Genomic DNA, 26,442 nt, shown 5'->3' with positions numbered 1-26,442 from the left:
CTCTGTTTCAAACAGTGAGTTCTCCTCGAGCCTGGCTTCTACTTCTTGGGTAGAGTGGATGGGAAGGGACATATGGAAGGCTACAAAAAGGAGACAAAGTCCCTTCGTACTCCAATAGGGAGATTCACACAGCTGCTTTTCCACAAATAACAATGGCCAGTTTTACCTCTTGCATCTGTAACTTATTAATTTCTTCATTAATTAGGACTCTCTTCAAAAGTAACAGAAATTGACTTGGATTGTCTTACGCAAAAATGGGACTATATTGATTTATGTACACCTAACAGGTGAGAGGTGGCTCTGGCTTCAGGCACAGCAAATCCAGGCATACACTCAGCGCCGCCTGCTCTTGGTCTGGCTTTCCTCTTCTGCTCAGTTCACCCAGACTCCAGACGAATGCCATCCCTGTCTCACAAACCCAGCAGCAAGGGAGCTTTCCCTTTCCCCTATTGTTTCTATAAAAAAAAATCCTTAAATGGTGTCCTGGTGAGGGTCACCATGCTCACTTTTGAACCAGCTGCCATGGTCCGGGAGATGGTGATTCTGGCTGACTGTCCTGGGTGGAATGTCCAGACCCAGAACGGAGTGGAAGGAGAACCAGTGCTGCTTGAATGCATGCTCCAAAAGAGGAGAAGGGATTTAGAGGCTGTGACCAGAAAAGGGGGAAATGCAAGCAGGGCGGGTGACAGATGACAAGATGCCACCTAACCCTGTATGCACAGGGAATCTCTGCTGCTGAGCAGAGGGGGTGGGGAGAGCCTGCTTGGAAGTTTCCAGACATTTAAATATGCCCTTCTTGCAGGTGCTATCCTTTATCAAAATCATGTTGCATAGTTCCCACTCCCCCCCCCCCCCCATGAATGAAAGTACACAAACACAGGTAACCTAGATCTCTCTTTCCTATCTTTAGCCAAAGAGATGGCGAACCGTAGGACAGCTGGTTAAATCCAGGTTCAAAAAGCACATGACCTCCTCAATGAATGTTTGATGTTTTACAACGCCACTGGGCAAGAACGGTAACTGGAAATCTCACCTGCTTTAAGTCCTTTCACTATTTCAGCCTTCTTGGATGCTGTCCACAATAGCTTTACACCATCATTTATACAGACTAGGAAAACCTCGGCACATAATTAATAACGTGTTGTGGTTCTATTTCCTCTCTTTTTAGTCTAACCAACTCTGGTTATCTTTTCTTGCACAATTCTTTATCTGGTGGCCTTTTCCAGACACCTCTACCTCTTCAACAGAATGAATCTAAAGAACACTGATGTCTTGGGGTGAGGGAGGTACAGCTATAGTCACCAGGCAGGGCAGACAGATGTCAGAGAGCTAAACCCTGGCACTGACGCTCCACTCCAGGGCTCCATTTACACATTTCCACATGTTTGGAGAAAGAAAAAGTTCAAAACCACATCAAACATACCCTGCGACCACTGAACATAAATATTACAAACAAACAAAATCGGCATGTAATGTGTACTTTAATTTGCTGACAGATATTTTAAAAATTAACATCAGAATGAATGACAAATACCAACACCATAACAAAACCTTTAACCCAAGAGAAAACTCACAATCAAAGCTGCTTGGCCTCTAATTAGCACACAGCATCCCTGAAACAAGAGGCCAAAATGAAATAAATATCCAACATGGAAAGAACTTTGTGGGGGAAGGAGGAGCAGGATCTAAAAATATGAAGACTTTCTTTCCATAACGTGCTGAAAACTACTATTGTCTGAAACCTGCTTTATTGGGGCACCTGGGCAGAAGATCACTGTTGAAATATAAAGTATATAGAAGCCTTCTAACTGCACATTTATGATTCAAAAATTCTTTTACACTGCAGGGTAAGTCAGTTCAGATACAATTTAGTAAAAGCAAGATTTTAAGGAGAATTGACTGGATATTTACTCAACACTTGGTTTGTATGGGGCATACCCCTTGATGCTTTCCTTAGACAGTGTTGGGGTTCATACCCTGGTGCCCAGTAGACTTGGAAAGTCCCAGCTACTCCACCCTGGCCTGGCCATCTGAGGTATTGGTTCTCTTTTTCTAAGCCTCTTTCCCTCATATGATTGTAGGTTCTCAGATGCACTAATGCATAATGCATTAGGGTCTGCAACTGTATATTTGTGGCATATTTATATGAATGTATGTTTTGCCTGAGATACAGTAATTTTATTGAGAAATCACTTATTTTATACATGCCTTTATTTTCTTAATGTCCCTACTAACTCCAAACATAGCTATCATCTACTTCATAGACCTGATGAAACTGAGGTGCAGAAATACCACAGTGACGGATATAATGAGCAACAGGCTTAACTGTATACACATCTTAGGCATTAGGTTAGTTTAGTTCGAATCCTACTTTCACTGTTAGAATTTGTGCCAAATGGGAGGGAGGTTTGATTTGGGTCACATTAATCCAGACTCAATCTGTTGATGTGCAGGCCTCACAGAAAAGTAACCAGGAAAAAGCAGGTGCTGGCCCTATGCCTGCCTGTAGGAAGAATGTGATGTCACTTTAAAGAGCTGACCATGTTTTTTATGTGTGTGACAGAGACAGAGAGATAGAGAGAGGGACAGCCAGACAGGAAGGAGAAAGATGAGAAGCATCAATTCTTCATTGTGGCTCATTAGTTGTTCATTGATTGCTTTCTCATATGTGCCTTGACCTGGGGGCTATACAGCAGAGCGAGTGACCCATTGCTCAAGCTGGTGACCTTGGGCTCAAGCCAGCAACCATGGGGTCATGTCTATCATTTCACGCTCAAGCTGGTGAGCCTACACTCAAGCTGGTGACCTCAGGGTTTCGAACTTGGGTCCTTTGTGTCCTAGTTCGACTCTCTATCCACTGTACTACTGCCTGGTCAGACAAGAGCTGACCATTTAAAAATATATGCTTTCTCCCTTATGTTTGATAATCAAGAAGAGAAAAACAAAAACAATGTGTAACGACTACAAAAGCCATTTTCTGATAGTGCTGTTATCTGATGCCTGAGTGTTCTGATTTTAGAGTCCAAATATTTATAGGACTATGAGAATCAACCTAGATATCCCTGATCAAGTGAATGTCTCTGATTTTTCTTTTCATTATTAGTGAAGAACTTTTTATTCTAGTTTTTATGTTTTTCAGTTCTTGTGATTTCCTCTAACAGGGATTAGTGTAGGATGCCTTTAGGGAAGGCACACATGTGCAAATGTGGGACCATGGACTCAGGGGATGAGAGTTACAGAAACATGAGGAAGCAAGAAGTATGTGTCCCTTTAATTTTGCTCATGTTGTCATTTATTCAGGTAATGATGTCATCCAGAAACACAGTGTACTCTTTTCTGTGAGTCGGTCTTCCTAGCACCCAAAATGTACAGTTTGAACATCAAAATGTTAATTGACTTCAACAAATGATTTAGCCAAGTTCAATACACAAGAAAACTGTATATAGAAGATGCCAGAAAGTTATTTCAAACAAAGAGGCAAGTCCCTACTGACAGGACTTCCTCCCTCATGAGGCTGACCACTTCTTACACTGGCAGACCAACGGGCTTCTGAAAGACATGATTTCAGGTAAAAAGACCCTACTCTATTTAATATTGCTGTATTAAAGGTAATCCCAAAGGGTTTGCAAAATAACATTAGGTATCACTAGGATGTTATTACCTAAAGAATTTCAAAATTAAAGTAATTCTTTACCAAGTCTTGAAGTGAATCTACAAGCACCCAACTTCAACACAGAATAATATGTGATGTTAAAGCCTTAAGCCTGTTTTTAAAAATTGCCTTTTTCATTGGCTGATCATATACTCATGAACAGAAAAGAAACATCCCGTGTGCACACACAATGGGAAGAATTCCGTGCACACCTCACAGAGAGCAGGCAGCAATGCCCATGCTGCCTGGTGAACCCAGGGGCTGGGATTCAATCAGGGCCAGCTCCAAAAAGGCTGTGGGTCTTTGTTGTTGTTGTCTTTCTCTTCCATCTTTCACAGCAGCAGTAGGATCTGGACTTGCTCCTTGTGACTGAACAACTCCAAGCACTACAGAGCAACTATGTCATACACAAGAGAAGATCACCTCCTTGATGGATTTCTTTCAGGAGCAAACATGCTTCTTTCTCAGAACACCCCAGTGAAAGTCTCCTTGCACCTCCTTCAGGGTCTCTGAACCACGCTGTACAGTGTGGGGGCCGGGACCATGCTCTCCCTGCAGTCAGGGGCTCAGTGACTTCCCTAGGGCGCTGGGCTCCCTGCACATGGCGCTGATGCAAACTGGGCTTCTTAGGAAAGAGTGGAGGAGGACGGCTGGTGGGGACAGACAACCATGTCCCCACACCACAAAAAGGTAACCTGAAAGCAAGTCCTCTACTGGCCCTCAGACCGTGTCTGTCCTATAGGACGTTCTGGAACCACAGCTGAGCAAACATGGTGATCAGCATGACCATCACCACTATGTCTCATCTCACCTCCTGGAGCACAGGCGACATGGAAATAAAATTGCTCTTTCTGTATTTCCTGTGGAAAGTGCCTGGGCCTGAGATTGTGTGGAGCTGCACAGTCTAGGAGACGGTTATTGCTTGGGGAAGACTCAAGAGTGGCTAATGGCAGCCATTCTTCCCTCTCTTTGCTTTGAGTCCCTCGGGATTGGCATTGTGTACACACAAGCACATACATAAAACTCAAAAGTAAACCCATTCTTGTATTTAGGACTTTTTTTAAAAAGCCCATCAGATGCCAGAAACTGGCTGGAGCCTGGAGCTTGGCACTGCAGACGAAGTTAGCAGTTTGTAGGCTTTGAAGTAAGTTTTTTTCCTCCTGTTTTACTAGCAATGAAAAGAATTTTAAAGGAAAAGCACCAGAGTTGGTGAGAAGTATTTTTCCATGGTGAACGATGTAATGTCTTTTGGTATAATCCTCTATTTAGAAAGCTAGATGCCTCAAAGCAGTCACTGGTGCTGCCCGCCGTCTTACATAACCATGCCACACAAGAAACACACGAAATGTGAATATTTTAAATATACCATCTTCTCCTGTAACACCTTGCACTGGCTTATACACTGTCATGGAGTAGTAATACTTTAGGTGTTTTAGAGCCATGGTTCTCAAATTTAAAGTTAAGCATAGCCTGGAGATTTATTAAAATTCAGAGGCAGGGCCCCACACTCAGAGGCACAGAGTGTGTGTGTGTGTATGTGAGTGTGTGTATGTGTGTTACAAGTCTGCATATTTTTGTGGGGGAAGGTTGTCATTTTAATAAGCAACCCAGATGATTCAAATGCAGGTAGTCGATGAGTCCTAAAGAGAAACATCACATCTAGAACTTACAAAAAATTAAATTCTATGCCAAAAGAATTGGGAGTTCAAATAGCAGTGTTTCTACTTATAAAAGTTCAAAAACAATCGATCATGTCAGGGAAAATAAGAGTCTGCCCACAGATTATCTTTTTTTTTTTTTCTTTTCATTTTTCTGAAGCTGGAAACAGGGAGAGACAGTCAGACAGACTCCCGCATGCGCCCGACCGGGATCCACCCGGCACGCCCACCATGGGGCGACACTCTGCCCACCAGGGGGTGATGCTCTGCCCCTCCGGGCATCGCTCTGTTGCGACCAGAGCCACTCTAGCGCCTGGGGCAGAGGCCAAGGAGCCATCCCCAGTGCCCGGGCCATCTTTGCTCCAATGGAGCCTTGGCTGCGGGAGGGGAACAGAGAGACAGAGAGGAAAGCGCGGCGGAGGGGTGGAGAAGCAAATGGGCGCTTCTCCTGTGTGCCCTGGCCGGGAATCGAACCCTGGTCCTCCGCACACTAGGCCGACGCTCTACCGCTGAGCCAACTGGCCAGGGCCACAGATTATCTTATTGTATCTTTACTGGACTCCTCTGAGATAATCTGGGTGGGTTATATTATTTTGACTTTGTTGATAAGGAACTAAACACAGGTTAAATGATTTCCCAAAGGTTACAAAGCTAGTTGGGGCAGGTTGCTTGACAGAAATCAAATAAGGTGGCATCACCTCAGATACTCCTAAAGTGATAAGTTGAAAAATAACATAGAGAAAATATAAGCATATTTCCTGATCTGGTTTTTGGTCATGTTCTCCTCATCTCTTTAGTTCAAAGCTCCACTTCTGCAGACAACTTTGGGCTGAAGGAAGTCTATCATTCACCTTCAAGCATTGGCTTTGGAAACCCATGATGGAGACGCTTATTACCCATAGTTATGCCATTGGCAGAAAGAAAAACACAAGGACACAGAGTTTAAACATCATCACACATTTTCCCTCAGCTGAGGATGTTGGTATTATCCCCAAGATAGACACAGCCTGAGTTTTCAGTTCAATTTAGACCTCACTTGGGCCTAGAAAAATGGAAAAACAGGGTGTTCCTTAAAATCCCACAAGTGTTACATATTTTCAGGAGAGGAAACAGTAGATGACTTTTTTTAAATTTTATTTCAGGAACTTTCACTGAGACTTCTTGGCTCATTGTCTGGTTGGATTTCATGCACCATCACATGAAATGCTTTAGGGAAGAGAAAAACCCTTTGATAGTAAAAAATCAATCTCATTCTACAGCCTTCCTTTTCTTTTCCCTCAAAGGAAAACCTGCCTAGCCCCTATGAGAAAAACTCCAAATACAATAAATAAGACAAAGAAATATTTAATCAAATTAGTTTAGGAAACCCCAGCAGAAACAATGCATCTTTTCAGCAGTTTATAATGTTATAAATAGACAGTGTTCCATGTGTTGAGTCTGTCTCTGGCTCCTAGGTGAGAAATGCCATTTGCCATTAGATACTAGTTTTATTCTAGAGATGAAAGGAACCATGTTTATCTGCCAAATCCCTGATGCTTTGTAAGCTACAAAAAATACTGGTTTATAAAAATAGCTAGAAACATTCTTTTAATGATGACGATGATGATAACAAAGCAGTCCTTCCCCATAGTGACCCTCATTCCTAAGCACAGTGACAGTCTTAGTTCGGCTGCTGTAACAACATACCATAAACTGGGTGACTCAGCAGTAACACAGGTTTATTTCTCACAGTACTGGAATTTGGAAGCCTGAGATTAAGGTTCTGGTGCAGATCCTCTTCCAGGCTGTAGCTGTCTAATTTCTCATTGTGTGTTTGCATGGCAGAAAACAAGTGAAGTAGCTCCCTGTTCTCTTCTTGTTGGAGCACCAACCACATTCATGATCTAGTAACCTTCCAAAGGCCCTACCTCACTGTAATTCCATCACTGTGAGGGTTGGACCTCAACATATTAATTTGAAAAGGACACAAACATTCAGTCCATAATATCAACCTAGAACCAAAGGGATGGACACAGCATGGCCATATTTCCAACAGCCCCGCAGAGAAGCCAACTCCTCTTACCGATGACACCTGGGCCCAACTCCCATCTTCCTTTGGAGGCAGCAGGAAACTAGACTTCAGGCTAGTTTAGCCACTCTCCACCCATGTGATTTTTCAAGAGTGTTAAAAATCTATAGTACTTTTCAAACAATGAACCAACCAATGAGCAGCAGACACCAAGCAAAAGAGTATCAGAGTCAGCTCTGAGGTTATTTCCCGACATCCTGACACTTTTCGGAGCTCTTCCCAGAGAAGGACTGCAGATAATAAACAGCTCTTTAAACACACATACAGTGGGGTCACTGATGCAGAAATCCTGTAACACGAAGACGGCAGTGATCATCTCATTTGACTTCTAATGAAAGCCCCTGTCTCAACCCCACCATATTTTATTTTAAAACATTATTTGCCTCATGGAAATAAATAAACCAACAGAAAAGTTAAAACAACATAGCTTAAGTAAAAAATAGTTTTATATCAAAGTGACATGTAATTTAATATTACAATTTCTATGTTTTTGGATGGTAGGAATAGCTCATTAAATTTCTCTAAGTTTCCAACTACGGAAATTTCACCCTTAAGCTGAGCTTTCAAACTACACAGCTCAGGAGGTGACTTGCACAGTGAACATGTGGCATGTCGGTGACAGTACCGCAAATGTGGCCTCTGCACTTTGAAAATCAACCTCTTGATGGGAGTGACAGTTAGCAACCAGCCTAAGAGCATCTTTTTACTGAGGACACTGGGGGTGGTTTTATTGGCCAGTCATGTGGCAACTGAGCCATTCTGTCAGCTGTCACTCTCTAATTAAGAAAACTGTCTACAGCAAGCAGCTGCAGTACCTTTTATTGTTCTGTGCAGTAAAATTCCCGAATAAAATATTCATCAGTCCTCACCTACCCTTAATCAGAAAGAAGGAAACTCAAGGCCAACATCTAGACACTGACACCTTACCAAGTGATCATCATTGTTGTAAAGACTTTTCTTGACTTGCCTTTTGGGGACAAATCACAAATCACATTGCTTGAAAATCTAATTGACTTCCTTAAATGTACAAAGTCTCTTTGCTAGGAAATGCTCGTTTTGCTACAGAATAATCTTGATCCCTTCTCTGCTCTGTTAACTTCCTCTGTCACTTGAATTCGGAAAAGAACTGAGCAGTGTGTATGTGTTTGTCTTTGCTCCATACAGAAAGCAAAGATGCATTAGGGGACAGAGAAGCCCACTCAAGTGGGACATGTCTGTCCTTAGCACCCACACACAAGGAGGCCTCAGGCAAAGTGGAGTCCATCAGCTGGCTGATTTATCAAGTAAAAGAGACAGACAATGCCACTTCGGGACTATCCCACATGAAACAGCTGCTGGATATGTAACTGGACTGGGGTAGACCCAGGAGTTTCAGCTCATGTCTGCAGAGGAAATGAGGCAAAGATGGTAACAGCCAGGTGTGCCATGCGCAGGCCTGCCCCTAAAATGTGTACTCCTGGGCCCAGAACACGACTGAATACAGAGGAAGTTCCCAACCCCAGTCTTTTTCTTCCCATACCTGGTCCTGTCCCACTGCACCAGCATCCTCATGCAAACATGGGGTATACCAGTGCAAGCATCGATAAACCAAGGGCACATCCTTTGCAAAGAGAAGCCCCTTGGGCCCAGGGGTCCTCACACTGGCCTAGATTTGAATATATAACCAAGCAGGCCTAGAAGTGGGCTTTGGCTCTTTGGGAAGAGAAATTAGGGTCCTAAGGACCCAGGGAATGGACTAAAAGTGAGATGCTGGCTCTGGGCCTGGAGAATTTGGCCCTGTAGAACTTCATTTGTAAACTGAGGAGGCTTAGAACTCAGGACTATCAAGCTCCTCTCCAGACACAATGCTGTGGAAAGATTCAGTCTGCCATGGTTGGCTCACTCTCAAACACTGTACAACAAAAATACAAAGGAAAGAAAAATATAAAAAAATTTAAACACGTATAACAATCTCAGCCTCTCTAGTTTAAGAGATGAACAATGAGATATTCTAATTAATTAATGATCTGAATGATCCAGTTAATAAGAGTTATTAGATTTATCTTTCACAGGTGACTATCAACAACTATAAGAATATAAATCTACATTTAACATCAAAACTACAATCAACATATTGACTGGATTATGAGCTACTCAAAATATCTCCAGTTTTTCAAGAACCATGAACTACATACATCAGAATGGTGTGTGAATAGCACAGAATTTATTATGGAAAGATAGACATAAGGGGTAGGTCAGAGGATTTAGGTTGACAATTTTTACAACAGTTAAAATTTCAGATGTCATTTCTATGGACTGGACAAACCTCTATTAGGTACCTTGATTTAGTCTGTTTCCCTCCTGATACATTTTTATGGTAGCAGGCAACACCCACCTCTCCAAAGTTCACTTGACATGGAAAGACCACACACAGAAAAGCATCATTGCCATGAGACATGGAAAGTTCACTCACGGTTAACAGCACTGACCTGTCCTTTCATATCTGGAGCAATAGGAATGGTGGGCCAGATGGTTGAGTAGATGACAAAAAACACCAGCCAGATCAGCATGCTTCCCCAAACAGCCAGATGACTGAACTGCAGAAGAAAACACACAGTTAGGCAGAGCCACTCTGCTGGCATGGGACAAGCACTGGACTCTACCTGCTGCACAATCCCTGCATCCAAGCTGGTTTTCTTTATGGAGAGATTCTGGTTCCTCTCCAGTCACTGGAGAATTCAATCTGCCTAATCTCCTTGTCTCCAAGGCTTTAACAGTGAGTTCAAGTGACTAATGTCCTTGTACTACCCTGAAGATGAAGGTGCTTTGGCCACCACAAGCTGATCTTCCTTTAGATCCATCCCGTAGTGTCAGGAGGCTCATTTCATTTTTCACCAGCTGCTCCGATGAGGAGCTGCATAAAACAAGATCTCACTAGTAACAGAATGTGCAATAGACAAGATGAACACGATGCTTTTAGTTATCATTTTGAGACTTTGTTCTTTCTTTTCTCCAAATAACTTTTTTAAAAATCTGGAATGGATATTACAGCTACAATGCCCTTTGAAGCATCTACTGAGCTGTGAATTTTTTGTCATTTTCACCTTAATATCATGATACTTGACTTTTGCCTTTCTTCCACTTCCATGATCTGATACATCATCAAGTTCTGTTTGCTTTTTTTTTTTTTAAATACATCTAAAATATTGAAACTTCTCACTATCTCCTCTGCTAATGTCCCAGGCTAAACCACCTTCTGCTCTTACCTGGATTAATTGCCATTGTTCCTTAAGAGATTCCTTGCTTTCACACAAATCTCCCACCTTCCCCTACTGTCTCAAAACAGAATTAGGAACCTATTTAAACAGCAGTGACAGGCCATCATGAAACGATGGTATACTCCCCAAACACTGGAAATCAGCAAAATGTCTAAAACTGGGGTATGATTAAAAAAGAAATGGGATACTGATAAGATTTAATTCTCTTTAATCATCAATAATGATTTTGAAGAAGTATACTTTAAAGGGTGAAAAATGTTAGGGCCCTGGCCAGTTGGCTCAGTGGTAGAGCATCGGCCTGGCATGCAGAAGTCCCGGGTTCGATTCTCGGCCAGGGCACACAGGAGAAGTGCCCATCTGCTTCTCCACCCCTCCCTCTCTCCTTCCTCTCTGTCTCTCTCTTCCCCTCCCGCAGCGAGGCTCCATTGGAGCAGAGATGGCCCGGGCGCTGGGGATGGCTCCTTGGCCTCTGCCCCAGGCGCTAGAGTGGCTCTGGTCGCAACAGAGCGACGCCCCAGAGGGGCAGAGCATCGCCCCCTGGTGGGCAGAGCGTTGCCCCATGGTGGGCGTGCCGGGTGGATCCCGGTCAGGCGCATGCGGGAGTCTGTCTGACTGTCTCTCCCCATTTCCAGCTTCAGAAAAATACAAAAAAAAAAAAAGTTAGGGATGTATTTTTCAGTAAAAAAAAGATTACAAAAGTCTATGTCCTGTAATGCATTATCTTTTTAAAAACTACACGGAACAAAGTCTGGAGGGTCATATAGCAAAGTGTTAACAGTCACTATCTTTTGGTGGTAAAATTATGGAAATTAAAAGTTCTTTCTGTCCTGTATTTTGTATGTATTCTTTTTATGATGTGCATATACATTTGAAATGAAATGAATGTCCATGGCTTAGATCTGTATTAAGAGCCAAGAAAATGAATCATCAGGAAAGTTTGAATTGCAAATATGCCCTGATAAAGATCAAATCACAATTTTTACATGCAAAATTTAAAATAAGATAGCTGGATATTGCTTACTGCTTTTCCAAGGCTTAAAAAGGTATCATACTAGGAAAAGTATCTATAGTGAATAGAGAAATAATTTTAGCAAAAACTTACTTTAGTCCAAGCTGTAGTCTCCAAACCAGCTTTTAGACAAACCGTGACAACAACATACTGTGAAAAGACAGAAGCGTTTGGGAAATCATGTTATCCTTAGTGAGTGATTTTCAGTTCCAGGAGAAATCCCAAGGATCCCCTTCTAGAAGACACTCCTCCCAGGCAGCTGCACTGGGAAGGTGCCATGTAGGTAACTAAGTCTCCAGGGGTAGTTTTAGGGAATACAGGCAGGTCTACTTTAAGAAACACTCTCATCTTAGTGACTATCTTCTCAACAAGCAATAGTTACTTTTGCTCTTTACTTAACTTGGGAGAATTGGGAGAAATCACCATCTTTAGAGTCCTTTCCCCCACCCCCACAGGTAGAAGTGGAATGGTTTTTTTAGGAATGGGGAAAGCTGTTAACCAGCTGTTCAGAAATCCTGATTCTGCTTAATCTTCACCAAAAAATAAGATAAATATTTCACAACCATTCTGAGCTTCAAGAAATCTAGAATATATCGTCTAAAGATCCGAAATAAATGATTATACAGAAGGCCTCATGTAAAGGCCTTTGAGAGGCAGAATCCACACCTGTGTTATTTAAGAATGGCTCAGTATACAGAGAAATAAACTTACTGTGTAAACAATATTTCCAACAAATAAATAGTCTGTGGTATGACCGTTGGCCAACGCAGTATCTGAAAAACAAAGAAGTTACTACTAACCTCTAGAGCACAGAACTGCAGTCTATTTTATTCAGAACATAAAAGCAAACTTTGGAAACATTTATTAAAAGGTAAAGGAATTTCAAAAATTACATCTGTGAGTCTGAATTATTTTTACCACATATTCTCAACAAATGGAGCAAACAAAATTGGTTTCTGACAAACCAAACAACCACACACTTGAACGGCATGGAGATTTAGAGTTTCATAAAAGTTAAAATCTCCCTTTATTTGGTTAAAAATAGGAATAGAATAAAGTCATATTAATCTGTCTTTACTAATGCCAGCATTAGACCTTTTCCAAGCATTCATTTTCTATTCATCTTTAATTCTTGCTAACTTGGAATTATAGGCCAATAAAAAGAGACGATTATACAAATACAAAACCGAGTTATAATTCTTGATCTCAGAGAATTTTGGAGGCTATTATCTACTCTTATCCACATAGGCAACGACATGACCTTCCGGAGTCTATAAATCGAAGGAATGCAAACACTAAGATGACAGACATCTGGAAAATACAACTAGGATTCTGAAGCTTGCATTTTTGTACCTTTCCCATGTGTTGCTCTGTGAAGATGACTATTACAATGTACTTAAGAATCACTGAGGAAGACCTCTAATACAGTTGTCTAATTCTTGTCAGCTAGCCTGCTGTGAAAATGCCAGCTTCTATCCTGAGGGGTCAAAGCCTATTTTAAGATCAGGAATGGTTTCTTTGGATGACACAGCCTGTCTCCTTTTAGTCTCTTTTATGCTCAAATTCAGACCTGTGGCCTACAATTTAAGTACATAAGAGGTTTTCTGCTTATATTTCCAACACAGTAACTGCTGCTACATACACACACACACATAATTGAGCTCATGGATTCCCGTCTGCTTGTTGAAGAATCCTATCAAAGAATTGAAATCTGCTTAGTGTTCTAAAACACTGTAATAATCAAGTCTCATCACAGGTAGAAGCCTGGAACCCCAGGTCTAACTCCAGGGCACGCCTTTCCTCCCGATTCTAGACAGGTAAATGAACCACAGAGTGACATCATGGCTGCATGGCAGACTCACACTGAGAGACTGCAGCTGGGGGGAGGAAGGGTTATCCTAGCAGAATAGGAGAAAGAAAGAGATGTGGCCACCGACTTAAAAAGGAATGATTTCAAAGCTTCGGGAGAGGAGGTGGTGAAGACAGACTAGCAGCTTAGGCAGGGTTTCATTAAAAGGGAAGGGAAAAGTTCAAAAAATAAGGGAGAGGCTAAATTAACCTCAAGGAGGTAATATGTTGATTTACTAGCAAAAGCCATTCAAACCTGTGCACTTTTAGTTACTGGACTTCAGATTGTTTTAATATTAATTGTGACACTTTTAAAGACATTGCCTCCACACAGAAACACTTGAGATCAGATAGGAGGCCATTGATTTGATTCTAACACAGCTTCTAGTCTTGAAAGGAGTAACATTACTTTTTCCTTATACAAATATGCCAGATATGGAACCGGGGAGACGAGGTCTGTTTTCATGGGGCTCAACTGCAACAAAGGGAGCCAGAATATCAACACAGTAGATATACAATATAATGTCCAGTGCAATAAGTTCTATGAAGAAATACAAGGTAGGGTAATGGAACAGAGAATGACAGAGGCTGCTCTTTGAGATAGGGAGTTCAGGAAAAACCTTTCTGAGAAGGTAACACTGAGCAGATCTGAGCAGTATGATGGTGTGAGTTATATGAATATTTAGGGGGGAGAGCATTCCAGGCAGAGAGAAATTGCCAGCAGTGTGAATGACGGCACATAGAGGAGCTCAAAGATCACCATCACAATGGTTACTTTGGCAGGTCACACAAGGTAATGATCAGACAGAAGGTACAACTTAATGTAGGCCATGGTGGGGAGCTGGGCTTTCACTGTTAATTATGATAGGAAACCACTGGATGATTCTGAGCTGGAAATGAAATGGTCTGAGTAATGCTCTTAAAGAAACAGTCCAGCTTTTATAGGAGGGCGGATCTTGGACTACCAAAACTGTAGTAACAGTTAAGTGCAATGCCAGTGTGGAAATGACTCTAGCCATCCGTCCAGGAGGATGATACTGGTGGTGTGTAGAACTATGTCCAATATGGTAGCTACCAGCTGCTGTAGTTGTTTACATTTAAATTAGTTAAAATGAAGTAAAATAAAAAACTTGCCTGGAGTGGATGTGAAAGAGGAGTAAAAGGAGTTACTGCTTAATTTGTACAGAGTTTCAGTTTAGGGTGATGAAAAAAGTTTGGACTAGATGAAGGTGATAGAGACACAATATTCTGAATGTAAGTAATACTTCTGAATTGTATACCTTAAACGGATCATAGAACTAACAATTACAAAACTTTTACTCTTGGAATAAAACATAGGAGTAATATGGCCTTAGACTTGGTAATAGTGTCTTAGCTATGATACCAAAAGAGCAGTGACAAGAGAAAAAATTGGCAAATAAGACTTCATCAAAATTTATAAAATTTTTATACTTCAAAGGATACCATCAAGAAAGTGAAAGAAAATCAGAAATATGGAGAAAATATTTTCAAACATTTATCTGATAAGGAACTTGTATCTAGAATACATAGAAAACTCTTACAATTCAACAATAAAAAAACAAATAATTTAAAAATGGGCAAAGAATCTGAAGAGATTTTTTTTCAAACTCATACAAATAGCTAATAAGTGCATGCAGAGATGATCAACATTATTAGCCATCAAGAAAATACAAAATTAAAACCACAATGAGATAGCATTTAACACCTACTAGTGTGGCAAACAAGATAATAACAGGAGGTAGCAAGGATATGGTGACATTCTAATGCTCAAACACTGCTGGTGGAAAAATAAATAATGCAGCCACTTTGGAAAACTGTCAGACAGCTCCTCAAAAGGTTATGCAGAGTTAACACATAGTCCAGCAATTCCACTCCTAGGTACATACCCAAGAGAAGTAAAAACATATGAATGAAACATATAAAAACGTGCTCATGAGTTTCCATAGCAGCATTTTCACAATAGCCAAATGCCATCAATGAGTGAATGGATAAAATGTGGTCCATCTATATAACAGAATGTTATTGAGCAATAAGGAGAAATGAAGTACAAATACATGCTACAACAGGAACGAACTTTAACTATATTGTGCTAGGTGAAAGAAGCCAGTCACAAAAGGCCATATATTGCATCATTTTACTTGTATGAAATCTATAGACAGAAAGTAGATTAGTGGCCGTCAGGAGCTGGGGTTGTTTGGGGAGAAATGAGGAGTAACGGCTAATAGGTATGAGGTTTCTTTTGGGGGCGAAGAAAATGCTCGAACATGGACTAAGGTCATAGTTGCATAGCTATGTGAATACATTAAAAACCACAGAATCGTGCACTTTAAAGTGGGAACTGTATGGTATGCAAATTATGTATCAATAAGATTGTTATCAAAAGTCAACAGTCCCTCAGTCACACTTAGCCACATTGCAAATGCTCAGTAGCCACAGGTAGCTAACAACTGTCTTCAACAGCACAGATAACAGACATGTCCAACATCACAGAAAGTTCTGTTGCACACGGCAGGGCAGAGTGGTTATGCTGGATGCAGAACAGTGAAGGAAACTGGCACATATTTTGGAAGTAGAGATGATAGGCTTTGCCTATGAATTGGAATGTTGGGTGGAAAAAGATATAAGGAATCCAGGATGATTTCACAATTTTTGGCCTGAGTAACTAGGTAAATAGTGGTATCATTTGTCTGAGATGGAAAACATTGGTTCTGGCCCTATTAATACAGGAATATTAATTAAAAGTTGGTACCAAGTAATCAATATTGTAAACTCACAACACAAGAATGGAGAGCAATGTAGCATGATACTATTAACAAAAGGTTATTTGGAAAAATGAGGTGGAGAGGAGGAGTTAGGTTAGTAGGAAAAATACTAGGTAGTAGAGTGGAAGACCTGTTCTTTCCATTCCTGGTCTCTTGATCCAGACCTGCCACTATCAGCTTTTACAAATTTTAGATCTGAGTCTCAGTTTCTATATCTATAAAATGGGGGTTTTCTATCAGAAACTGATAAGGATGATTGAATTATCACTAAGGTTTCTGAAAGGAGAGAGAGAAAATTCTAAGATTGTAAGGTCCATGTTCTTTGCTACTAACTTAACCCCACACATCTAATGGTAGAAACTGGAGAGTTTCAGATCTTCCTCCTGTACAGTTTAGCTTAGGGTGTTTTTCTTAATATCAATCTCATTCTATGTGTTCAGGAATGGAGGAGAACAGGCATTTTAACTGAGAAGAGTAATGATCTGAATTGCCTTGGATCGTTCTACCTATATTCAGCTTCAGAATTCCTAAATCTCCTTGGCAATACTGAAGTTTTTCTAGATAATTCTTTGTTATGGGACACTGTCCTATGTATTATAGGGTGTTTGGCAGCATCCTAATCTCTACCCACTAGGTGCCAGTAGTATCCACCCATAGTTGTGAGGATAAAAATGTCTTCAGGCATTTTCACCTTTCCCAGGGACAAAATCACCTGGAGTGAGAACCACAGCATTAGAGGAAGAGAAAATAAGATCTAAGATCTGAAACAAGAACAGAGAATACATTCTTAAGTAAAAGTGTCCAACCTATGGAGGGGATCCCCTTGTCTCCACTCAGCCTGAGAGGAGAGAGTGTGATGGAACAAAATGGTTCACACGATCAGCGGAGAGACGCTGTGAGGCTCACAATGCCTGATGGCCCTATAAGGAGGCAAACTCTTTGATTTCCTACAGGACTGAGAGCTCACTCAGGAAGAGCACCTCATGGAACCCCTTAAGACTTGCTCTGCGGGCAGTTTGGCATGGACAGAAGCAATAGACGGGGAAACCAGAGGGTACTTTCCAATGGTTGATAGCTTCTATAATGGATTCATTATAATACATTCTTATGATCATAGAATGCTACTGGCATTAAGTAAAATGTTTACACTTGAGGTAGTTTGAATACATTTAAGGTAACTGTTAGCAAAGATTAGATTAACCTAAGGTTATAGCTCATCATTTCAGAAAGATAACTCACCATTACATTTTAGTTTTCTGCTTAGGGAAGGGTGACTCCCACCTCAGTCAAAACTAATACCATTTGGAAATAATTAATTCCTTGGAAGAGAAACTCCCAAACCAATTTGAGATTACGGAACACGCAAGCACCTCTGAAAAGACAGCATCTCCTAAATGAGCCACAAGTTCGCGCTCTGTACATCCAGTTGGGGGAATTCCCATGGAATGGATTGTTCTCTTACAGGTTACATTTCTCTAGAGGCAAATCCCTGTAGGAATCGTTTTGTTAAAACTTGCCAATAACATACCCCTGAAGGAGAGATGAAAGCATTTGTGGGTGAATGCATTAATAAGCTATGGCTTGCTGGGAACCCCAAGCTGGAAAAGCCTGCTTTGATTGTCCAGGTTTATTCCTAAAGGCTGCTGCTGCTGCCAAATTATTTCCTCCCACTTTGCTTAATCTTAATGGTACTGTGGTGATTTCAACACTCCAGTCGGGGAAAATCTTTCCTGGAGTTTAGTTGTTTTAATTTTAGTCGGATATTCAAAATCTCAAGTAATTTTTTTTATTTTGATAGAGAAAAAATAACCCCCAAACTAAGGTGAATAGTTGGGTTTCCCATGCTAGCCTTCAGATCATTATTCATCGGTGTGACTATAGTAAGAACATTACTTCAGAAAAAGCAGCAGGAGGTGGGATAGATGGATATTTAGGAGGAAGTATGCAGAGAGAGGGGAAAGGACAGCTCAGGCAAAAAGGGAAACCAGCCTGTACGAGGCCTAGAAGTGGACCCCAACACTGACTCCCGTCCTGCACCAATGGGGTGGTGAGCAGTAGGAGGTGTGGGTGAGGCTGAGGTGGCAGGTGGCAGACTGGTGAGGTCAGCAGGAGCCAAGTTCTGCAAGGCTCTAAAAGGTCCCTACAAAAGAGATGCATCATAAGTGCATGTGGAGAGCTATAATATCATCAAACCTTTGTTTTCTTATCTTAACCAGCCTGACCTAAACCCAAACCCATCATCAGATCACAAAGGCCACCAGCAATGGGAGAGGTAAGGAGGAATAACCTGCCTGTTGCATTAGAACAGTGGGCATTTAACTCAACAGTCTGAGATCATTCAGCCTATTGCAAATCCAATCAGATCGCCCAGAGGAAGGATGAAATGAGAGAGGAAGGCATTACCTATACTCAGTATATTCTCACAGCCCCAAATAATGCTATGGCTTTAGGATCAACTGACCCACAGCAGTGGTTAAGCCTGTTCTTCAAAACATATATACTCTTTGCAAAATCTGGTTGGATACAGGAACCAACATAATGTAAGATTAGGCAAATAAGATTTAGGAACACAGTCACTAAAACAGACTATTGTGGACAATTGAAACAAAACCACATGGGCCTTATACATTAGCAGGGACTGGCCCAAAATGTTGCATGCAAAAACTTCTTTGAAAATAATTGTGGGTAAACCCACAATTTGTGAGAAAAGCATCTCATTTTCCTAATAGACAGAATGATCAAGGAACTTACTTTAGAATATTCCGAAGGGCTAGGTTGATGACATTTTATAAAGATGCCATTTCAATTTAATGACCATTAAAAACATTATTACATCATTACCCAGCTAAACCACAAAAATCTACTCAGAAACAGCTCTTGACAAAAAGCAAAATTTGAAGACAACGTTATAGCATAGCACAGTACAGTCAGAGAAGACAGGATTTAATAATCAAGAAAACAGATGGGGTGAATTTATAGGTGTATTTTGAATGTAGTAAGAATCCATAGAACACACGAACTAAAAATTATAGGCCTCTCGCTCACATGTGACTCAGGAGGGAGAATTAAGGTAGAAGTGGCACCATTCCCTCGATGCCAGGGCCCTGGCTAGGAACCTGGGTTGGAGAGCAGATGCTGAGTCTCTTCTGACTTCCTTCTCCCCACTTTTGCCTCAAGAAGTTTCAGAAGCACTCTTTCCAAGCAGCGCCAGGTCCAGAATGTCGTCAGGGCCACCTTTCTTGACCTCACTCTCTGGGCCTTTTAAGACTCCAGAGGTTCAGAGGAGATACAAGGCCAACTAGCTACTCTTAGATCAATCTCAAGAGTGAAAATATATTTCAAATTTCATATATTCCACAATTTACAAACAAACTTTTAGAACTCATTCCATTCAAATGCCTGTACTGCCTACTATAATTGAAACTAGGTTTTCTGCTTCCAACACTATGTTTTCATGAAGAGAAAATTTATTTTTTCCTTTCTCTATAAAGAGTTGTAAAAAAATATTGGAAAGAGTTTATAAAAAGGTAGAGTTTATTCAAGTGTTAGTGATTATAATTACATTCATAACCAATGTTGGGTTAAGTTCCTGGTTACATAAGGCTTTTGCTAGATTTTCTCCTCTCTATGGTCATTTCTGATGAATATAAAACTCAAATTTCAATCCATTTTCACGTTTGTTTACTAAAAATAAATTTGCAATGGAAGCAAAAAGGACGGAAAGCACACTCAATTGCCAAAGTCAAACCTACCTCGTGATTCTTTGCTTATTCTCAGGTGCCCAGCTAAATAACATTCTCCAGTCCCTCGTACCTAGTCAGAGCTCTGAGACTAATTGTTGCCACTCAGACATGAGCAGAAGTGCTGGATCAATTCCTGCCAGAGGTGGTTAAGAACAAGCTATCCTGTTCCTGGTTCTCTTCCCTCACAGTGTTAAGGTTGAGGGTAAACCCAGGGGCCATGGAGCCCCACTGTACAGAAATGGGCACAGGTTTTGTTTTATTCAGGCATAGTAATATAGTACATGCACACATGGAAATGATTGTCACAAAGTAAAAAGTTTATACTTATAGATCCCTAGAAACAGGAGGCACAGGATATCATGCAGGGCCACATGTGCAAGCAGCAGGGTCAGTCAAGGAGAGAGAAAGGGAGAGGGGAGACCATGGTCCAGAGCAGGGGTCCCCAAACTTTTTACACAGGGGGCCAGTTCACTGTCCCTCAGACCGTTGGAGGGCCGGACTATAAAAAAACTATGAACAAATCCCTATGCACACTGCACATATCTTATTTTAAAGTAAAAAAACAAAACGGGAACAAATAAAATATTTAAAATAAAGAACAAGTAAATTTAAATCAACAAACTGACCAGTATTTCAATGGGAACTATGCTCCTCTCACTGACCACCAATGAAAGAGGTGCTACTTCCAGAAGTGCGTAGGGGGCGGATAAATGGCCTCAGGGGGCTGCATGCGGCCCGCGGGCCGTAGTTTGGGGACCCCTGGTCCAGAGCCTTTATTGGGGTTTTCATGGGAGGGAATGGGCAAGGCAGGGTTGGTATGCTATGTTAGCTTACGTTGAATACTTTAAATAACTTCAGCAGGCTCTGGGTTATAGGGCTTTCCCCAGTTGTCTGGTATCTTGCTCCAGGGTTTAGGTCAGGGGGATAGTGACTTGGTGTGTGGGAGTTTAATAAAGGAGATGGTGGGGGTATGGGCTCTAGGCTGGTTGCTTTGTATCTTGCAGGGAAGTCATTTGCTCTCTCTAGGTATTTGCTATCCTTGGGAGGGACAGTCTCTCCAGGATCCAGGCCCCAAATGTCAGAGAATCAAAAATACAGAAAATAAGAAAACGTGGTCGCTACACCTATGAACAATGCAGTCCTCCTTTTGGTGACACGAGTAAGAAATAAGCCTGATATGGCTAAGCCCCTGAGGTTTGGAGACTGTTGCAGCAGCTATTCCTACTGTGACTAATACACCTTGTATCAACTTCCTGATAAAATGATAAGGGTGAAATATGGGAACTCTGGCTCACATTCCTTGCAACATTACATAAAAACCATCTCTTTAAAATATATGTACTATAGAGTTTATTAAAAGAGACACTGAAACATCAGAAATATTTAACCGAATGGAAACAATGGCCCTTGAAGCCAATTTGTGTTTCCAAACAATAGTGCTATGGATGTGTGGGGCAAGACATCACTAGAGATGTGTCTACCAGTCCATATGTTTAAAACAAACCAAAACAGAAAAAAAATATATTTTAAATTTGGAAACCTGGTCTTATTTTAAGTGTATTATACTAGTTATATAGATTTATAAGCTGTCATTCTATTTGTATAAATCTAAACACTCCTAGAGTGTTCTGTCTCTCTAGTTGTTAGTGGGCGAGTTCCACTCACTTCATTTATATGCTGCAGGGTTTGATGAATGTTCCCCACATCACCCTGGCCTCTCAGCAGGTTTTTCCAGATGGCAGAGGCCACGTGCAGTTACTATTCCTCTCTCTGTCCCACTTAGCACTTAATGTTCATTCTAGGTATTTTAAAATTTATTTTATGTCTTTTAAAATCTGCACACAGTATGGTCAGTGTCTTTGAAAGGGGAACAAAATATCAACTTACTGTTTCACATACCTGACTTTAAAATATAGTATTATTTTGTTGGTAAACTTTGTGACTGCAATAGCCCATTCTTTTTAAGGATTTAAGACAATACTATTCAGGTAGATTAGGGAAGTATAAATTAGGGCAATATTGAATTCTTCCAACTCTACCTTCAAAGTAGAGAGTACCCATCTCTACTGCTATTGTCACTATGCTAGATTAGGCAACAATCAACCACCTGGGCTCCAAGTCCTCCTCCCCAGTGTGGTTACATTAAAGTGAACCAGATAGATGGCTCCTGCTTATAACTAATCAGCGGCTTCTTTTAAACTTACCGTACAAAGATTCACAAGTCCCCAAGTGTCTGGAAGGGTCTGATCTTCCTGTATCTACCCTTGTCATTCCAAGGTGATGTGAATCTCACCCCTGTGCTCCCCATCTTCCATCCACACATGCCTTCCACACGCGGAATCATACTCGCACCCAGACTGTCCCACAACCCTGTTCTCTCGACTCTTTACCTGCCTCACTCCTCCTTATCCTTCAACTTGGTTGACACATCCTCCAGGAAAAAAAGCCATAAAACCAAAATGAAACCAGGTCAGCTTCCTTGGAATACAACCATTTGACCTTGACCTCCCTCTTTTGTAATACTTCTTGTTCAATCTTGCCTTCCCTGGGTGTAAGTCCTGTGAGGGCAGGGACTGGGCCTTGACAGGCACACTACTATAATACCCAGAAAGCAGTCCTGGGCCTGGCACAAAGAACATACCCATTGTTTTTTTCTTTTTAATGAATGAATAATTGAGTTTAAGAAGGTGAAATCTCAGAGAACAATGGCTGCCTTGCTCAAATTGTGCTTAATGTGAAACAATAAAAATCATTTTATATGATAGCCAAATGTATAGTAACCAGTATAGGTCATAAATAGTTCAACCTAAAGTGACCCAATAATGCCACAGAGAGAAGGAAGCTATGTTTCATTTTATACACATGCATTATTATTATTACAGTTTATGAAACATGCCTAATCTTACAGTAGCACATTTATTAAAGTATAAAATAGCTTTCTCCCCAAATGTTGAAAGACCTGTTGCTTACTTTGTGCCAATACAGTAAGTATCCATATGGGACTTTTTCTTTGGAAAGTGGGTGGGAATTGTTTCCAGGGTGTGGACTCTGAGCAATCAAGAACAAATTTTTTTTAGAATTTTTTTTCTGCTGGTAAATATTCAGTAGTCTCTTTCCCATCACCTCCCTCTTAAATTTTGTCCAAAAAAAAAAAATCTGAAAATTTCCTTTTTTGAAATGAAAACTGATTTTACATTTTTTTTGCCAATAACCACATTCCACTTCAAGGAGGGCTGCTCAAACTGCAGATGGAATACACCGATGGAAAACCTAAGTGTGGCCTAGAACCAAGGCTCATGATGAATTTCAGTCCTGCGAAGGTGACATCTATGGTTTTAAACTAGATTCACTTCTCAGATCAAAGGGCGGGAGCTACAGGCGGGCCATGGGAGTGAGCGTAAAGTTGTGATGGTTGGAAGAAATCTGATTTACTGAATTGCTTGAGTGGAAAAATTTATTTTGAAACTTGAAATGAATCATCACAAACCCAAATCAGGAAAGGAGTGCTTTGTAACATCTATCCAAAACCATGCAAAAATAAGCAAAGCAGAATTCTTGGAAGCTTTCTAATGTATGAATAACATGCTCACACCTTCTCAAAAATTTTGTGCCCAAGTGAACAGCACTGCTATGTACCTGATAGTCTCTCCATAGACAGTGAAGAGAATTCCTGGTAAAAAAAAAGTCACCATCTTTGTGACAGAATGACATAGCATGAAACAATGAAATAAAGTTATGCTGGGGACTTTGGCCTCTAGTCAAGCAAAATTCCTTTAGGCTCCGAGTTTGGGCAAGCATCTGAGAAACAGCATCAGGCAGGACTTGGGGGTAGAGAGAAGCCTAAAGGTGATCCTCTGTTAGATCAGGATCCCCCAAATGTTCAAGGTGCCCCAGGTGGTCTCAAATTGTTGTCATGCTCCTATGCGTCTTTAGGGGTAGGGTGAATATATCCTTCTAAATGGCAATTCTAATTATAACAAGAATCATGTATATTTAGGACAGTGAATCAGCACACATAAACAAGAAATCTAATCAGTTACCGAATCCTGGTTTTCTCAAACTCGCAATCTTTCCTGATTTCCACCACTGACTTCTGGCCCCATCCCCTAATAACCCTATGCTCTCTTGCCAATCTTGTTTGTTCCTCTACGTTACAGTCTTACCTACTTCAGAGGCAAACTCCACCATGTGACTCTCTGACCTCAAACCCTTCACTAAGAAAAAGCCCCAGGTGGGTTTTAGTGATCTTACTGTCATATAACTTCTTTGCCCCCTTTTCCAGCTGTGTCTCCCCACCCCTCACCCTGCACTACCTCATGCCACAGCTCTCTTGACAAGGGGGTGCTGCTGACATTGAAAATATGTGGAGATAGGTTTGATTTACAATTGCACAAGGGTAGGGAAAGGGGGAGAGGGTGCTAATGACATGGACGGTCCAGGCCAGTGATGCACCATCTCCTGCAAGGCGAGTGAGAGGCTGTGTCAAGTGCAGAGTCCAAGCCCCTGCCCACTGGAAGTGCAGCTGACCTTTGAACAACATAGGTTTGAACCATGTAGGTCTAGTTATATGTGGATTTCTTTCCCATAAATACTGAAAATATATTTTCTTTATGATTTTCTTAATTACATTCTTTTCTCTAGTTTATTGTACAAATATAGTACATAAAACATATAACATACAAAATTGGTGTTAATTGACTGTTTGTTTGAGTAAGGCTTCCAGTCAACAGTTGGATATTATTAATAGATAAGCATTTTGGGATTCAAAAGTTATATGTGGTTTTCCAACTGCATAGGAGGTCAGCATTCCTAACCCACATGTTGTTCAAGGGTCAGTTGCATGGCTGATGGCTTCTTCAACTTCCTCGGCAGCACAGGTCCTGTGTGCTTGCTCGGTGCATCCAAAAATGCTCTCTCTCCCCCTTTCTCCACACCTCCATTGCCCCACTTGCTCACCCTCTCCTCATCTTTCAAGAACTGAAATGCCACTTACTTCCTTGGAGAAGACTCTTCCTGGATGCACTGGACCAGGCTGTGTTCCTGTATCAAGCTCTACCTGGAGTCTGTAGACATAGCATGCTGGTAATAAAACAACTATTTCTTTCTTTTTTTTTTTTTTTTTTTTTTTGTATTTTTCTGAAGCTGGAAACGGGGAGAGACAGTCAGAGACTCCCGCATGCGCCCGACCGGGATCCACCCGGCACGACCACCAGGGGCCACGCTCTGCCCACCAGGGGGTGATGCTCTGCCCCTCTGGGGCGTCGCTCTGCCACGACCAGAGCCACTCTAGCACCTGGGGCAGAGGGCAAGGAGCCATCCCCAGCGCCCAGGCTATCTTTGCTCCAATGGAGCCTTGGCTGTGGGAGGGGAAGAGAGAGACAGAGAGGAAGGAGGGGGGTGGGGTGGAGAAGCAAATGGGCGCTTCTCCTATGTGCCCTGGCCGGGAATCGAACCCGGGTCCCCCGCATGCCAGGCCGACACTCTACCGCTGAGCCAACTGGCCAGGGCCAAAACAACTATTTCTGTACTTTTTTTTTTTTTTCTACAGAGAGTCAGAGAAAGGGATAGATAGGAGCAGATAGACAGAAACGAAGAGAGATGAGAAGCATCAATCGTTAGTTTTTCGTTGCGACACCTTAGTTGTTCATTGATTGCTTTCTCATATGTGCCTTGACCGTGGGGCTACAGCAGACTGAGTGACCCCTTGCTCAAGCCAGCGGCCTTGGTTCCAAGCTGGTGAGCTTTGTTCAAACCAGATGAGCCCACGCTCAAGCTGGCGACCTCGGGGTCTCAAACCTGGGTCCTGTGCATCCCAGCTGGACACTCTATCCACTGCGCTACCACCTGGTCAGGCTATTTCTATACTTCTTGATCAACTCTAACCTTATAGAGACCCTCAGAGGGCAAGACAGCCACATTTATATCCAGTGTGCTCTCAGTGTCTGGCACATCATTGGTATGCCAAGATCTTGCTGAATAAATAAATTCTTCTCAAAACATGTTTCCTCCTCAATACACAAATTCCCATCTCCTGGACTAAACCTTCCTTAAGCTCTCCCTGGAATACTCAGAGACATAACTAGCATCCTTCCACCATCCACCTTTATCGTTCACATGATTGATTCATTTTCCTAAATTGCTCTGATAATGCTCTCCTTGATCTAAATTCCATACTGGCTCTTCAGCTCCTAAAAAATTAAGTTCCAATTCCTTAACCTCACATTCAAAGACCTCTGCAATCCAGCTTTCATCTGCCTCCTCAGACTTTCCACCACCTCTCACCAGTAGTGAAATTCAAATGATTTAACAACCAGTTCTCTGCCTTAATGTCCATTTTAAGTATATAAAAAAATAAACCGAAAGGTAGTTTATTATTTCATGCATTTAATACTTAAATAAGAACAATAAAGAAGAACACAAAACT

The 26,442-nt window shown here is 41.4% G+C and overlaps 1 protein-coding gene across 4 annotated transcripts in view; it reads right to left on the bottom strand.

Annotated features, from left to right (window-relative positions):
* The window catches only part of ATP8A2 (ATPase phospholipid transporting 8A2), a 759,627-nt gene that overhangs the window by 162,527 nt on the left and 570,658 nt on the right, over nucleotides 1-26,442 (bottom strand). For all 4 annotated transcript variants that reach the window (XM_066258319.1, XM_066258318.1, XM_066258317.1 and 1 more), the window contains exons 31-33: nucleotides 12,356-12,417; nucleotides 11,738-11,794; nucleotides 9,847-9,954 (exon numbers count right to left, since the gene is read on the bottom strand). In XM_066258319.1, the coding sequence (XP_066114416.1) occupies nucleotides 9,847-9,954; nucleotides 11,738-11,794; nucleotides 12,356-12,417 (227 nt within the window). The remainder of the gene's footprint in view (nucleotides 1-9,846; nucleotides 9,955-11,737; nucleotides 11,795-12,355; nucleotides 12,418-26,442) is intronic.

The sequence above is a fragment of the Saccopteryx bilineata genome, chromosome 2, assembly GCF_036850765.1.
Source record: "Saccopteryx bilineata isolate mSacBil1 chromosome 2, mSacBil1_pri_phased_curated, whole genome shotgun sequence".
In the NCBI taxonomy this organism is placed as follows: domain Eukaryota; kingdom Metazoa; phylum Chordata; class Mammalia; order Chiroptera; family Emballonuridae; genus Saccopteryx; species Saccopteryx bilineata.
Note: the sequence above shows the minus strand (reverse complement) of the source record. Positions and strands in the feature narration are given on the sequence as shown.